Source organism: Chelon labrosus (genome assembly GCF_963514085.1).
Source record: "Chelon labrosus genome assembly, chromosome: 18".
Classification (NCBI taxonomy): Eukaryota; Metazoa; Chordata; class Actinopteri; order Mugiliformes; family Mugilidae; genus Chelon; species Chelon labrosus.
The window spans coordinates 4,932,617-4,948,899 of NC_140351.1; the positions used below are offsets into that span (position 1 = coordinate 4,932,617).

The 16,283-nt window shown below is 46.5% G+C and overlaps 1 protein-coding gene across 2 annotated transcripts in view; it reads left to right on the forward strand.

The window, feature by feature from the left end:
- Positions 1 to 16,283, forward strand: part of mpp7a (MAGUK p55 scaffold protein 7a) — a 142,241-nt gene that overhangs the window by 110,051 nt on the left and 15,907 nt on the right. For both annotated transcript variants that reach the window (XM_084566174.1, XM_084566173.1), the window contains 2 exons: positions 8,918 to 9,088; positions 14,659 to 14,739. In XM_084566174.1, coding sequence (XP_084422300.1) covers positions 8,918 to 9,088; positions 14,659 to 14,739 — 252 coding nt within the window. The remainder of the gene's footprint in view (positions 1 to 8,917; positions 9,089 to 14,658; positions 14,740 to 16,283) is intronic.

Genomic DNA, 16,283 nt, shown 5'->3' on the forward strand with positions numbered 1-16,283 from the left:
CTGTAATTTGCTACTGCTAGTTTTTTGCAACATGGCTGAATATTTTTTTCGACTCTGAGGTTGTGGACGAACCATAGCAGTAGCAAATTACAGGTAAACAAGCCGACCTTTGCGGGTGCGCGTGCCGCTCAGAGATGACATCATCCAGGTCAGAAGACTTCATCGGCGGTCTGTAGGTCAATCGTCAGACCGCGGATGATGATAACAGGTAACTCCGGACTCAACGGGGAATAGCACTAGCGTATCATAACAAAATATTAGTGAAATGAACGAGTTTTGCAGCAGATAATGCGTCATTTAGAGGCTGCGTTTCGGTGCCCCATTCACTCCCACTATATGGATATACGCTGATATAATTATCTCCTGAACAAGTGCAAATGAAACAAAAGTGATATTGGTAAGTAAACAATGGGACTTTATGCTAGAAATGAGGTCCAGGTTGTAAAAAACAGTAGTTCCCCTTCAGCCTCATGCTTTCCGCCTCTATCAGATGTTGATGTAATGACAACTGAGTGTATGTCTTCCTCTCACAAGAAGCCAGTACAGTAAGTGGAGTTAGTTTTAGTGAAATTAATGTACTGATTTCATGTGTAGACACCACAGAGATAACTTCACTGCATTGTAGTGGAGACCAAACTCTATCAAGATGGCTCTCCTTCACACAAGAGATTTTTAACTCTTCTCTTTCTCATCTGTTTTTCTTCTTGTGTTTTGCCTTTCTAAGATGATGTGGAGGTAGAGTTTGGTAGGTTGCTTCTTCTTCTTCTTCTTCTTCTCACCTCGTCCGTCTGTCAACTTTATAATCTATAACTTCTTCTCTAACTTTGATTAATTTCCATCCCTCGCTTCTCACAGCCGAGGAGATCGAAGGTACTACTTGTCTGACATCTCCCATCGAACTTACCGATAGATCCCTAGCTGATTGTGTTGCAATGCGCAAACAATACAAATAAAAACCATGTGATTGGTTCCCCTCTTTCATAATTTGTTGTGTGTGATGAAAAGTCTGCTCTCCATCCTTCCCTGTTTCCATTTGGCCTGTCCCGTCATGTCAAAGCTAATCGCTCGTAGAGAGGAACAACGCCTGTCACGGTCGGTTTCTCCTCTGGAAGGTTATTGGTGCTTGCATTTTTTTTTTTTTTAATAACAAAACCTCGTCTCTCGCCGGGTGTTTTGTCACTTTTATTAGAGTGGACATCATTTGGATTGTCCCTTTTTTTTTTCCAGTAACTCACTCATACTCAATACTAAAATATTCATTAGCTTCTAAGAAATCATCCAAAGCCATGGCCAAGGATGTGGAATGTAAAGCTAAATGATGTTTACGCCAATTGTGCGGACTCTGACGTTTCACATTGGCCGTAATCGTTCATTTTATTAATCTCTGCATCACTCTGGGCATAATCCATGTAATCAGACATTAAATAAAACCAACACAGAAATACTAATCCGATTTCTGTTTTTGTTAAAGAGGTAGGTACCTGATTATTCTCTTTAATATGACGATGTGCCTCTTTTCTGGCTTCTCCTTTCTGTTTCTTCTCATCGCCAGAGGACGCCGACAATAGTGGTGGATTCCACCTAGGTGAGAGATTGCCTTCTTCTCTTGACTCTCTCTTTTCCTTGTGTCCTCTCCCCTCTGTTGACCGTTGCCCAGTCTGTGTTAGAATATCGTGTCCTCTCCGTTTAATCTTTTCCTGACAGCTTTCGCCTTTTAAGACCTTTTACGGGACGCGCAGACATTGTTTCGCTGAGAAACACTTAGAAAAGACCTTGACGTATTCTTCTAAGTGAGTGTTTTGGTACAACTGATTTCAACTTGGACTTACATATAAAAACACAATGAGCGGTTCTGTCGTGGTGCACAACTCCATGGTGTTCTATTTCTGCTCCCGTCGCTGACAGCACGAGTGCGCTGGCAGATCATGTCATGGATTTGCAGTATGTGGTAGTTATCCTGTTCTGCCTCTGCTGTGGGTCTGAAGACATCCCTGAGAACGGTCTCGGGACGGATTTGGGTCGTTTTCCGCGCTTTGTTGTGAGAGTCCGGCCGAATGGCGGCCCCGTTGATGTGGTCCCGGTCAGACTTAATGACAATTACCGTGGCCCGCTTTGGTTCTGCAGCCCTTTTCCAGAGAGCTGCTTCCAATTCCCTGTCTTGTACAGAAAAAGTTCCCCATCGTGTTTTTATTACCACTGTCATTTTACCCGACAAATCATACGGTATCGTCCCTCTGGAGGACCACACGGTGTCCTACAGCTGGCTCGGACACGAGTCTGTCTGTTCATCTCTCTCTTCATTTGTCTTTATTGCTCTCTCTCTGTCTGTCTCCCATTCTGTCTATTTTCAGATGGCGAGGTTCAAGAGGTGAACTGGGTTTAGAGCTCTCATGCACGCTCCGCCGTTTAGATTCACAGGATAACCCGTGCACACGCAAGTTTATAAATACTAAATTCGAGCTACGTCTGCCAAGCTCCATCAGGGTCACTTCCCAACGCCGGGCGTTGCCAAACACTCTTCCCTTTTTCTTCTTTTCTTTTTCACTCTTTGTCCCCTTCAGGCTTGCCCTCACTGTCACCCTGTGTCCTCCAGGAGGTCAGTGACCTCAGCTTCTCCTCTTCCTCCTTGGTACCCAAACAACATCCCTCCACTCTAGCGGGTTAGCGGCATTTCTCGACTCCAGCAGCCCAGAACGAGGTTTAACTGAAATGAGAGAACCTCAGGAGAAGGAGGAGAAGAAGAAGAAGAAGAAAAAAATCAGAGTTATAATAACATCTTCTCTATGAGAGTACTTGCTGCATGACTTTTCAGCCTGTTGGATGTGGTTGTATGATTTAAAGTTGGCCCGTCCCTAAAAGTTTGAAATCCTAGAACTTACAGATGCTTTTGCAATGCTACTGAGGTTGCACAGGGAAATAAAGGAGGCGGCGGGAGGGGGCAGCCAGTTGTTGTCCTTTTAGTTTTTGGTTTGTTTTCCCTTCATGCCTCTCTCGGTGATGCAACGTCTGTAAGGTCCGCTGCCAAAAGCGATCCTCGAGCACTGCTTGGGGGCGAGCGGATTCCTGCGCTCAGATGCTGCGTGATTTTGGAGCCAGCAGACTGCAGAATAAAGCCCGATAGTAGGAGGGAAACTACGTCCCAGGATGCCTCCTCGTCAGGCCATTCCAGAAACCAGCGGAGACTTTTATTTCCATCTAGAGAAATTAAAGAGAAATGTTGTGTTTTTCGTCGGCGCACTCGCTTCCATGCCTGCGTGCTATCGCAGATGTGTAGGAATGGGGATGTTTCACAAAAATCGCACATCCGGAGAGAAAGTTTACAAGTGGAGGTCAGGCAAGAATCACCAAATCAGGAGCTGGGATATCCATCTATGTCTCAATCCAGTTATGGAAGTTATGGGGGGGAATGGAAAAGTGTTAAAATAAAAAAACCTCCATTTCCAAAATGAGATGAGAGGTCATCGGGGTTTGGGTTCGATTGTTGTGGACGGACAGGAGCCAATACGTTGGGATTAGTAAAAGTTTTCCACCAGCCTGCGTCCAAAACCTACTTTCAGTCTAATGAATATCCAACATTTGGATGCAATCAGGGCAGGTACACGGCAGCGCTTTTATCAGCTTTAACAACCGGCAATTCGGCTTGTTTAGAGAGTCGGAAAGGAGACATGGAAATTTGTTTCCCCCCGTGGCTTTGTTGTATCGCATCGTCTCTGTCTCAGCAGCAGACTGATGAGACAAACAGGAAAGCAGGCATTTAGTCTCAGTACTTCTAGTCCCTTTTGGCGTGCCTCAAAGTGGCTTCAAGGACTCAAGCGCAAGTGTGTGTGTGTGCGTTTTTCTTTTTTTTTTGCCAAAGCATAAGACATCAGGCATCGCTTTGACAAGACACATTCCAGAGGACTGCGGGATAAAACAAGAGGGGGAAAAACAAATAGCACTTGACACAAATGGACCTCTTGCAGCCAAAGGTCTAAAGCCCTGTTCCACCATATAAGCCTGTAACACTTGGGCTGGGTACCACTTTCCAAGTGCTCAGTGCGGCGGCTGTGGAAATTGCTCCCAGAGTGTGTTCTCCCCAGATAACAAAAGGGCATGTACACACATATTTAAATCATCATCCCGCTAGACTTCTTCACTTCCTGCTCTCGGCTTTTATCCCTTTCACTCTTGAACCGGTGAAGTCTAGTGCGTCACTTGGCTAAAACCTTGGCTAGTTGCGTCGACTAAAGGTCAATACAGTTACGTTATATATATATATTATTTAAGCTGCTCCTGGAAACTGTTGGATGCTCGATGCAATCAAATTTGAAACATCAACCGTGGCCGACTTTATTACGGCACCACAGTCGTTTTTGCAGATGTGAAGTTGTGTGGAGGGAGCATTTGAAGGACACGTAAATGTTTGTCTGGATATATTCACTTCCTTCTGTTCTCCTCTCGATAAAATCTAGCCGTGCTTGGCCTCGATAGTCCATCATGCCTCCCTGCGTTATGCAAGCAAAACAGTTCTTCTCTCTATCTCAGTGCTTTTGCGTTTTTTCAGTTCTGAGCAGCAGCACTGCCTCTCCTTATATTCACTGTTGGGGTAATAATGGCTGACGGTGTGGAAAGCATCCCCCTCTCCAGTGCCATCCCTTCCAACCAAGCCAGTTAAAGATGGGGGGGCGGGGTGCATATTAAGGCAGAGAGAGCTGGACGCGCTTCTCACTTTCGGTGCCCACGAAACCGGACTGAGTGTTACAGCGTTAAACCACAGCGTGCGGCATTGAGCCTGGAGCGTAATACTCACTTAATCCTGGGCCTGCCATGCCCGGTTAATTCCATAGATGTCGTCTCCATTAGTCTTCAGGAGATGGGGGCCCCTGCAGGGAGAGGCAGGATGGCACTGGAGCTGTCAGCGCGGTCTCCTATAGTTATAGCCACGGGCCCCAGACGACGGCCTTCACTACAATGGGGCCTCGCAACAGGTGGTTTCACTATGAGCCTTTTCCTTTTTTTTTCTTTTTTTTTTTTTGCCTAACCGCACTCTTTCTCCTCCGAATGAAAGTTGATTGGAGGGAAAATGGAAGTCGTTTTTTATTCTTCTCAGAGTTGCCGTCTTGCTGATCGCCTACGCGTGACGTCTGGAAGACCCGACGCTCGTATTGTTCTCAGGGTTCTCCCCTTTCAGACGCCCATCGGGCAAACGCACGACTCGAGTCTTTCTGAGTCATCTGTTACTTTTTATGAACGTCCGCCTCACTGCGCTCGTACCTTTCCCCGTCGCAGCCCGTGTCTCTTGCAGGTGCAAGGGTCGTGGCGACTCGCAGGATGCCGGTGTCTGAGTGGGCAGTTTGTAATCGCAGTGTGCAGAGGCCTCCGGGTGCTTTTCTTTACACACACGCTAAATTTCCTACGTGGCTGTAAGACATTATCGCACTGGAAAATGGGCTCGCAGGACTACAGGCGACTTCCAAAGCAACTGTGTGTGTGTGTGTGTGTGTCTCGTGTTTACACTGTGTTAAATGTGCTCATCTTTTTTCTTTTTTTTTTTGTGTGTGTGCGTTTCTGTTTCGCCGAAAAGGAAGTGTCTATGTGTGTGTGTTTGTGTGGGAGAAAAATACTTGTGTGTCTGTACAAGTTTTAAGTTGCAGTTCTGGCGACTCGCCCGGCCACAGGCCCGGTGCACGCCATTAGGAGGTGCGTGTGCACGTGGAACTCAAGCAAGGAAACTTCTGCAGAAAAAACCAGGACGCTGCCATTACTAAGCTCTCAGTTTAGAGAAATTCTAAACATAACTATTGTGAACACATTTGATCCGAGAGGTATTGGATCTCTGTCACATACTTATCCTACATTTCTTTCCTACTAATAACCTTTACGCTTGCAGCATCCTGTGACATCAGATGTCGGTGTTCCAGCGTATTGCTGTGACGAATCGTCAGGTTTCCTTCATTTAAAGTGGACTTCGGTCTTTGGATTGCGCTATTTTCCACATTCATCTGTTTATTTTAGTCTCCAGTGGTTGATGAGATGGTTGTTGAAGTGAGGTATGGTGTGCAGCTTACTTCTGCGCTAGGATATATACACCGATCAGCCACAACATTAAAACCACCGACAGGAGAAGTAAATAATATTTAAACCATCTTGCGGCAAATCAATTCAGTTCTGCTGGGAAACTTTTGGACCTGGCATTCATTGGTGTGGATGTTACTTAGACGTGTAGCACCCACCTAGACCAGACCAGGCACCCCCACCCCATAACAATGACACTCCTTGATGGCAACACGATGCACACAAATGCACAAAAACGCTTTGTGGCCTCCAAATTCACTAGATCCTTTTTGTGGAAGTTTTCCCTCTGCTGCTGGTGAAGAATTAAATAGAGACTTCTGCCGGCCGACAAGGTTTTATTTTCTTTGCAAAGAAAAGGTCAATCAACACGCGAGCGGTCAGAGGTGAAGAAAGACCCCGGATGTGGGGAAACCTAAACATTTATACCTGAGGAACACCCCTTTTGCATCCCTTTGTCTGCTGCAGGGGTCGGCCCCTCCAGGAAGTGCTGTCACAACCTTTCGTACGTTGCGGGTATCGACGCCGACCCTCCGTTGGTGTGTTTTACACCTGGGGTATCCTGCGGGATCTTGCATTTAGGTGCAAAGCCGAGTCCGGACATCACAATCCACAAAGACAAAAGGGCCCGGTATCTCACGTTGGGAAGGGGGAGGTCGGCCATCTCTAGTGGCTGAGGCAGAGAAATTGAATTTACCATTACAATCCCAAACTGATCAAGTATCTGTGGGAAAATCCACACAGGCCCCTCCCCTCAAAGCCCCCCCTACTATTAACATTGTGTAGCCAGACACCTCAGAAGGCCCATGTCCATTCTCTGATGAATCACAACTGTTTTGGAAGCACAAGGGAGACCTGCACGGTATTAGGAAGGTGGTCATAATGTTATGCCTGATCAGTGTGCTTTAAGTCAGTCTGAGGCAAGCTAGATTACTGAACCCCCCTCTAATCTGGGAGGTGGTTCATTCTCTGCACCTGCCTGCCCTGTAGGAAGCAGCGGGAGAGTGGCCTTGGCTTGAGCCAATGGAATCACAGCTTGACAGACAGAATTAAATACTTTTGTAGTATTACTTAAAACCTAATTAGCCAGTAGTGTGTTTACACTGTGATAAATGGCTGACCAGTGTGGTTTTTTGGGGCTATGAGCTTTCAGAAAGTGACTGCTCGCTTTCAGTGGGATATCACTAACATTACACTCTGGTTGTTTATTGTAATGATGTCAACCTTGTGGATATTGGTTACAGTTTGATGTCCTTACTTACAGGAGAAATGCAGATGAGCGGTGTGTGTGTGTGTGCATGTGTGTTTTCCACTGTGTGGCGCAGGGTAATATTCCCTGGGTGGGGGGGCCGATGGTGCTGAATGAGTAGATTAACCACAGGAGAAATGGCACAGACAACGTAAGCCACAGAACTTGCCCACAGTGGAACAAAGTCTGCCCTAAATGTTCGGTGTAACACTATATTCGGGGCTCGGACACGTGTGTACACATATACACGCGGGCTTATGCAAAAAAATCTGCAAATTATTCTGCTCTAATGACTTACAGCGTGTTTCATTTGTAACTCAGCGCTCGTCTGTTGCTCCGTCGCTTATTAAAGGACTGTTTGGAAAAGAACAAGATGAGAAAAAAATGCAGACTCTCTCTCTCTCCGCTGCTTGTCTGCGCGGCCCCGCAGTGGTTTTGAAAATGTTGTGGAAAGTATTAAGGGGAGGGAGGGACGGGGGGGTTTATCGGGAGCCGTGTCAACTCCCGGTTCTTCTCTCAGCCCATAATTTTCGTGCTGCCTCGATCTCGCGCCGGCTCCTTGCATCATATCCTTGATTTCATTAATTCCCGATTAAAAGCTGAACTAATGAAAAGAGATTCTGGTAAGGAGCCACGGCAATGAGCAGAAACACAATCTTTGGCGTCCCCGCTTCTGCACATTTACATCTATTCAGGTTCCACCAACATCTGTAATAAATATGAAGCCGAGGTCCTTAAATTAGTGGTAAATGTCTCCGTTTGATACTGTCATAGATCATCAGATCAAGGCGTGCGCACTCTTGGATCAGTATGTTAAGAAGCCTTTGTCAGAGGACACGCTCCGCCATGAACTAATCGGACGTGACAGCTGCTGCGAAGCGACCTGCACACACAGGCAACTGTTCCTTTGCAGCCAACCAAAGAAGCACTAAATGACACACAAACACGGCACAGGCACGGTGTACGCATACCTCCATTTATATCTACAACGGCGCTGAATGACTTGCAAATCAAAGCCTGACAGTTATATGAACGGCCATTAACGAAATCGCAGTAAATTCACGTGCTGTCACGTCGAATTACAAGGGAGGAACGTCTAGTTTCTTCGCTTCTGCGCGACGATTTGAGACAACCAGACGAGTCTCAAAAGAGCGAGCGCGTGTCGTTCCTGGCCTGATTGAAATACGGCCTCTTAATATAGCTTCTCGCAAATGTAAGAATCCCTGAAACCTCCACCGCAGCCTCCAAGAGATACAGTATGTGCACGCACAGGAGAAGGAAATCAAAATCCACTCCATGTCACCGGGGGAAAAAAGTGAGTGAAATGTTTGAGGGGCGATATCCAGGGAAACTGTTTGGCCTTCTTTCACCTACAGCAAAAATATCTGATACAGTAAGAGGTCTTGGACATCGAGCCGCCTGCGTGTGTTTGCCAAGACGCTAAGATAACCATAAATCGAAGCGCACAGCTGCGGGCTTATGTGTACATACAGCCGCTTTGGAATCTACGCACACCTCCCACACGCGGCACTGACAAATTTTATTATTTTTGTGTCACGTCCGCCGATTAACGCTTGTCTTTCTGTCGTTTTTTTTTTTTTTTTTTGTGGCCACCAGCTGGGTTCAGGAGAAGCTTCCGTCTCAGCAGGAGAGACAAGAAGACCAACAAGTCCATGTACGAGAGCAAGAAGAGCGAGATGTACGACATGGCCGACGTGCCCACGTACGAGGAGGTCGCCGAGTACCGCAGGCCGAGCGGAGCCAAACACCGGCTGGTGGTCCTTGTCGGTGAGTTTTTATCTGATGTCACTGCTTACTCCACGCTTTTTTAAAAATGTGTTGCTGTTAAACTTGGCACCGTGAAGATTAATAGATTTTAATGAAAATCCTCACCTCCCAGCGCGGCGACACGTACGGATCGCAGAAATGACTCAGAGTCCTCTTGCTCCAGGAGCCCCAGGTGGCCTGGCCTCGGCCTCCCGTGACCCGCAACACAGAAACGAGCCTCCCAACGCTGCGATCCTCCTTAATTTAGACTTTCAGCACTCGGCTGAATCGACGCAGCAGACCTCATATATTAATCAGTCCCATTTTTCATTTACTGCACCTCGCTCTCGATGTCCTTTAAATTCTTTTTAAGCCGATGGAATTGTTAACACTTGCCTGGAGGAGCGGGTGTCGCGAAGCCCTCCAAAGAGCTTTATAACGTGCCAAGGTCTTGAAATGAATTTAGCGGTTTCTCGTTCTGTGTTTGCGGTTGGAAGACGAGTGTTGCCAGCGAATGGTGGAACAATATACTAGGCCAGGTGCAGCGGAGAAGACTTGAATCTTTCTCAGGACTAACTGTACCATCGGGGAGTTTTAGACTTTTCCACATTTTCCTTTTTAGGTTTGTTACTTGTAACAAAAAATGACAAGAATGTCCCAGACACAGACGGAACAAAACATTCCCTAAATGTCCTGCGTGGTTCCTTTTTTAATGTTTCCATTCATCAAGGTAAGAGATGCACTCAAGAAATGAGAACTCAAACATCTGTTCCAGCCGTTCGTCCAGCAGCATTTATGAGGTTAATTGAGATACGAACGCCACAGGTCAATAAAGTCAACCGTTTCTCACTGCTATTTCTTTTTTGCCTTCACGTGCCAGAGTTGTGCTCGTAGCCTGATTGACCAGGCCTTGCTTCATTTACTGTAAATTCGCCACACGGAGCATGGACTTCATCAGGCGCGATGCTAATTAGCGAGCCCGTTTCCCTGCCAGCATGTCACGGCCTTACGCGCAGGACGCCGAGCCTCTCCCACCTGTCACGCTAATGTAAATATTTTCAATTAACTTACATAATTTGGAGGAACAACCTATGGACAGTTTCACACTTAACGAAGAAAAAAAAAAAGGGGCCAAGGAAAGATCTGCTTTATGTTCCTCGGCCTCCCTCTCTCGTTCCTCCTCTCCCGGGAGTCGCTTGATTTTCCTTATTAAAAACACTTTTTCCTCTCTTAACTGCTCTGGCCTTTTCTGTTTAACACCGAGACATTTTTCTGTGTTAAACACTTGAGAATATCACTTAACTGACTTGCCGAGTCGTATTGTTTAAAACGATCGGCGGCGTCCAGTTCTGCTGAAGGCATGTGTCTGGGTTTGTGGCAGGCAAACGAAAGCCGTAGCTAGCTGTGTTGAAAATGTGTTTTCGGACTATTTTAAAACAATAAAACCTGGGAAAAGATCTTAAATACGTCCATACTGACGCTCCAGCTTGTTTAATACTTCTACAAAGGCTCTATGTGAAACCTACGCATGGCCCAAGCATGCAGCCTTCAGGGTTGCAAGCATTTACACTTGTGCACATCGTTCTAAATCGTGCTAAAATGCTAGCAAGCAGGGAAATGCATGGGCCGTGACATATTGTACAATGCAAGGGCTGTACCTGCAACCTGGATCTGACACAGATGAATAAATCTACCTTTAAACTCGATCACAAAGTCAGCAGTCTTCTTTAAAAGTTTAAAAGTTGAAGCTAAAACGCTACGAAACATGATAATTGTGGACAAGAACTCATTGTTTTCTTACCCGATCCGTCCTTAAACACATAGTTGAAACCGTACCTTAGAGTTTTTGGTTTTTCAAAAGACGAAAAAAAGATGTTTCAGTGTTTTTAAATTACAACTATTGTTCTTGGGAAATTGAAGCTAAGCAGTGTTTTTTGGGGGGAGAGAGGGTTTAGCTAAAGGTCAGCGTAAAAAGTCTGCATTATCGTAGGAACTGCAGACAGGACGCAGCCCTGGATGCCTGCCTTGGCTTCGGCCCCGCACTTTTTCCGTCCTCCAGCCCAGCACCTTCTCCCCACATTATTTTTATATCAAACACCCCCTCGCCCCCCCCCTCTAACTGAAGTCTTTCAGGAATGCCTCAAGGCGTCTCTTCATTAATGTGAACACACGTGTCCCGCGGTGCCCGCTAACGAGTGACCCGCTGCCCACCTCTTGTGTCTGAGCGGAGCGTGAGATCCGTTTTCAAAGACAAATCAAGATGCTTATCTGGGCTTTTGTACGTTTCAAACAAGGCGGCCAATGAAAATATATTTTTAAATACCGTATGCATAGTTTGAACAAACCACTGATGGTTTTGAAAGAAATCTGATTATTTAACCTGACAAAATGCCGTGTTGATTTCCACATTTCCCTGTAACGTGACACTCTGACCGTACAGCACGATTTTGATGAATTGAAAGTTTTAGTTTGGGGTTTAGCCCTGACATCTGTCAAACGCACTGATGCTTAAGTGAATGTTTATGCGGTATCCAAATATATAAAACTGAGACTCCATAATAAGAATTTTCCCCCGTTCAAATTCTGCATTGTAAATGATGTGTGGTTACAGCGTAGCACCACTGTCATCTTTTCAAATGTGGAAGTAGTAAAGCAAGCAAGGGGAGCGGCGGCCTGGCCTAGATGTGAGGCAGGGTTGGAGGTTTGAGGCTGGGTCGAGGCTCTGGGGCCCAGAGCTCAGCCTCATTGGGCCTGGCCTCAGCCTCTCTGCACAAACTGCTCGAGATGTGCTCCGCGCTTGGCCTGGAAGTTATTAGAGGCAGCTTCTCTAACGAGTCCGGTAATGAAGTCTGACACTTTTAGTGTCACGGCAGTCTGAAAGGACAGAGAGTGACAGATGCAGGGAGAGAAAACACATAAACACTGTGTAAATACTGCGGCTTAGGCCAGAAAAAATTGAGGGAGTTATGCCTTTTTTTTTTATTCTTTTTATTGTAGCATTAAGATTTATACTGTTGCTGCTGTGTTGAGGCATTGTTAAAAACAAACAATGAACAAAGAGGTGGCGTGTTTAAGGTCAGACGGTGGAACAGGACCACAGGGCACAGCTGATGCTTGTAAAAAAAAAAACCTGGTGGTGGGCTCGTTGGGCCCTTTGGCAGACGGTGGTACAGCTGGAATAAGCTTTAATCGCCGTCTGAGGTACTCTGAAGAAGGCCTGCCGCCATGCATCATTGACATCGCAAGTGGCAAGCAAGGGAGCGATGAACAAGGTGAAAATGGTTTTACGAGCGCGCAGGAGTACGGCCGTTAGTCATACCGAGGTTAGCGCAAAGACTGCGGGTCCCCTGCTCCCGGGGCCTTTCGCATTCGCGCGCGGATTCAGGCAGACAAGCATTGCGTGGAGGTTTTGCAGCCTGCTGGGCGGAGGGTCTGCGCCGCTGTGATCGGGCTCATAAAAGGCCCTCTTATTACCACGCTCTGCCACCTTCGGCACCTACAACAACACTGGTCCACGGCCTTGTTCAAACAGCGCCGCCGCATTCCTCCCGCGCTCCCGAAACAAATTCAAAATGAACTCCGTTTCCTCGTCTTAATAAATCACCCCGAGCTCTCGAGCCCTCTGAAAAACTCCCCCTAAGATTGATTGCTGTCTTTGCTTGGCCATGTGCTTGTTTATGTGAGACAGTAACCACAGAATGCCTCGCACCGTCGGCCCAAAGAAGGTCGGGGTATTTCTTTTTTATTTTACCGGGTGAGCGTACGCGCACACGCCGAGGAAACAGCTTTTATCACTTACAGCAGTCGCACAATAGTACTCGAAACCATGTGTTGCCGGGTGCAGACGGAGAGGGAAAGCGTGGCCCGGTTGCGAATTTGTCCGTACGTGAAGGCTGCCAGCGTTCATGGGTTACGCTTAAAAGAGGCCCGTTGTCCACACCTTTTTATCAGGTTGTGGATCGCTCCAAGAACCTTCCTGCTCCGCACCAGACGAAATGTAGAGGAGCGGCGCAGATGGCACGAGAGGAAACAGGAGCGCTCTTTCTCCCAAGGGCTTGTCCTTTAAAAAAAATAAATAAATAAAAAAAATAAGTAAAATAAAAAAAACTTTCCTCCCTCTCCTCCTCTTTCCACCTAATCCGCGTCGCTGAGTGAACTCATTGTCCGTTTGTTTTAGAGTAGCGGCCTGCTAAACACATTTGCCTGCAGAAACGAATTTCCAATAAGGGTTTTCGATGCGATTGTAGTGCCTGCCCAGAACGCCAGGCATGCGAGGAATCTCCAGCCCGGATCAAGCGCTGTCTCTGAGTGTCCACGCACTGCAGAGCCGTGCTGAAACACTGGAAAAGAAAAAAAAAAAATAAGCCGTAGCACTTGTAGCTCCAAGAAAAACTGATTTCTTGTCCAGTTCGCTGAAGACACCGATGCCAGTCGCTTCAAATTAGGATGATGTTGTTTCCTGGTAACGACAAACAAAACACTGGAGAATGTGTAGGAAATGAGACACATGGACGTAAAACTAGTTTAATAAGATATGGTTGGTTCTTCCCTCAACAGAAGAAGTATTTAAATCGCAGACTCTGGTTTGACCTTCAACCTCAACGTCTCCCCCCCCGTACTGGAACCTGCTAAACACCGGAGGGATGCTCAGCTGTGGGAGCCGCTCATGAATCAATAGTCAATACTCAATAGTCTCTCCTGTCTTCTCCACTCCCACTCATGGCTTTAGTTTCCCCACCGGGGCTGTGATGGAAAGTCCAGCTGACCCGCGACAGGAGCAGTGCAGGAGAAGACTCTTTTACCTTCGCCGTGAACCTGCACGGGAGCTTTACCGTAATCTGACAGATTACGAACGAGAGAGAGAGGGGGGACAGGTTATAAGTGAATTCCTTCGTTTATCTTCGCTTAAGATGCTTTTTAGCTCGGGATTATGATTGTTTATGAGGTCGGTTATTTATATACAAAAAAAAAAAAAAAAAAGGAATGCAGAAAGATTTTCCATTTCTTATCAATGTAGCTGAAAAGTAGAAGCATTCGGTTAATCCCTGAGGGGGGATTTGTGTTAAAGCAGCACAGAGAGAGGAGGAAGAAAATTAATGAAATTAGCAGAATCTAAACAGATCAGCCACAACATTAAAACCACTGACAGGAGAAATAAATAACATTCTTCTCTTCATCTTGTGATAATTCAGTGTTCTGCTGGGAAACTTTTGGACCTGGCATTCATTGGTGTGGATGTTACTGAGACATGTAGCACCCACCTAGACCAGACCAGACACCCCTACCCCATAGCAATGACACTCCTTGATAGCAGGGACACACACAACAACGCTTTAGGTCTCCCTTGTGCCTCCAACACGACCTATGAGAATCCATCAGACGAGGACTTCTTCTTTGTGAAGATATTTCATCTGCTGCTTCTCTGTCTGCTTTAAAAACCTAAAGATTATGGACTTTAACTGGTTAGACATGTGCCCTTCCACACGATGTAATGCCTTTTCTGCATGATGACCTGTTTTTTATCAGAGGCAGCGATCGATTCCGTGTCCTTTACATTTACGTGGTTTGCATCTGTGTCTGTTTCTGTGCAGGACCCACGGGCGTCGGCATGAATGAGCTCAAGAGGAAGCTGTTGATCTCTGACCCTCAGCACTTCGGTGTGACCATCCCACGTAAGTTCACCCCGCTCTCCCCCCGCCGATGTCGGGTGAAGCCTCTCGTCTTTTCCCTCTCCCCTTCCTCTTCCTCATCCGTGCATGTGTTTGTCCTTACGTGTGAACGTGTGTTTTGTACATTTCACCCACCGTAAACCTCTTTACCAGACACGGTTTTTAAGAACTGCTATTTATTGGCGAATAGAATTTAATGGGAATGAAGACACAGTTTGGCTTCCCCCGAATGTCACGCTCGCACCGGTGCACAGGCGAGCCAGATGGACTGTGGGAAAACAACCGCGGAGGGGCACCCTGCTGGCCGAGGGGAGGAGGCGCCGGCCTCGAGCCGCCGTGTCCCCAGATCGCTTCTCGGTTGGGCCGTCCCTCCCCATCACTCTCACCTTTGCTCTCTGTCATCTCTTTACTGTTTGCTCTTCTGCGTGCACACAGTATTCACCAGATTAAGAAAACTACTGGTGCATACAAACCTTCACTTCAAACCTTCAATAGATTTATGCATTTTGCATAAAAATAAACCACTTTAAAATTCTTCTCTTACGTCAAAAACTGTGTCAGATTATCTGCAACTAAACTTTTTTATTTTTATTTTCGTCTATATTTTGATTTTAAATTGAAGAGGAGATATTAGAAGATTCATTTTTTTTTTTATTAAATGTGAAAAGAGAGTATATATTAAGTAAAATCTTTTGTGACCATGCTATATTACCCAGTTTGGTCGAGTTGGACATTATTTTCTTGCATTAAAGCAAACGGTCCGGCTGTGATTGAGCCACCACTTGTCAAACAATTTAAATAAAAAGGAACGCCGATCGCGTTTTCTGCATCTTTCTGTGACGGTTACATATCAGTGACCGACGCTACAGTACATCTGTGTCGTCATGGAGATACGTCCCCTCTCCTCTCGCCCGAATCCTTCTCCCGCGTTCGTCCTCCGAGCGCAAAACACACATTGGAAACACATTCTCAGAAAAAAAACGCCGGCGCAGTGCGCTCGCCCCGGTGCGCCCGGCAACAAATCAAAATAATCACTTTACATGAGGGATGTTTAGTTTACTTGTTCCAGCTTGGTTTGCTTGTGCTGTTTAAGCAATGAGCGTCGGATCCCGAGACCCAAACACACACACACACTTCCACGCTCATATAGATGGAGTGAGACGTCTGGCAGTAACACCCAGGCAGCTCTCAGGCAACACGGCTGGTCCTGTCAAGACTCAGACGGTCGGTTCTCCTCCTGTGTAATTGTCAGCTTTTCACAGTCTGCCTGACAAGCTCCAAATGATGGAGGGAACTGTGTTTTTCTACCTCCTGAAGACATGCCATTCCACTGCTTCACGAACTGGCACCGAGCTACCCCGCTCTCCTTTCCTTCTCAGTTTATTTCTCACTTTCTCTCTGTCTCTTTTCTCAGCTGCCCCCCTCCTCCCCCCCGTCCAAACCCACCCTTTAAGGACCCAATGACAGCTTGCCATAACGCTGAACACCATCCAGCTCGACTGGATCTCCACACTTTTTTGTAGCTCTGACATGTGTCAAAACCAGCA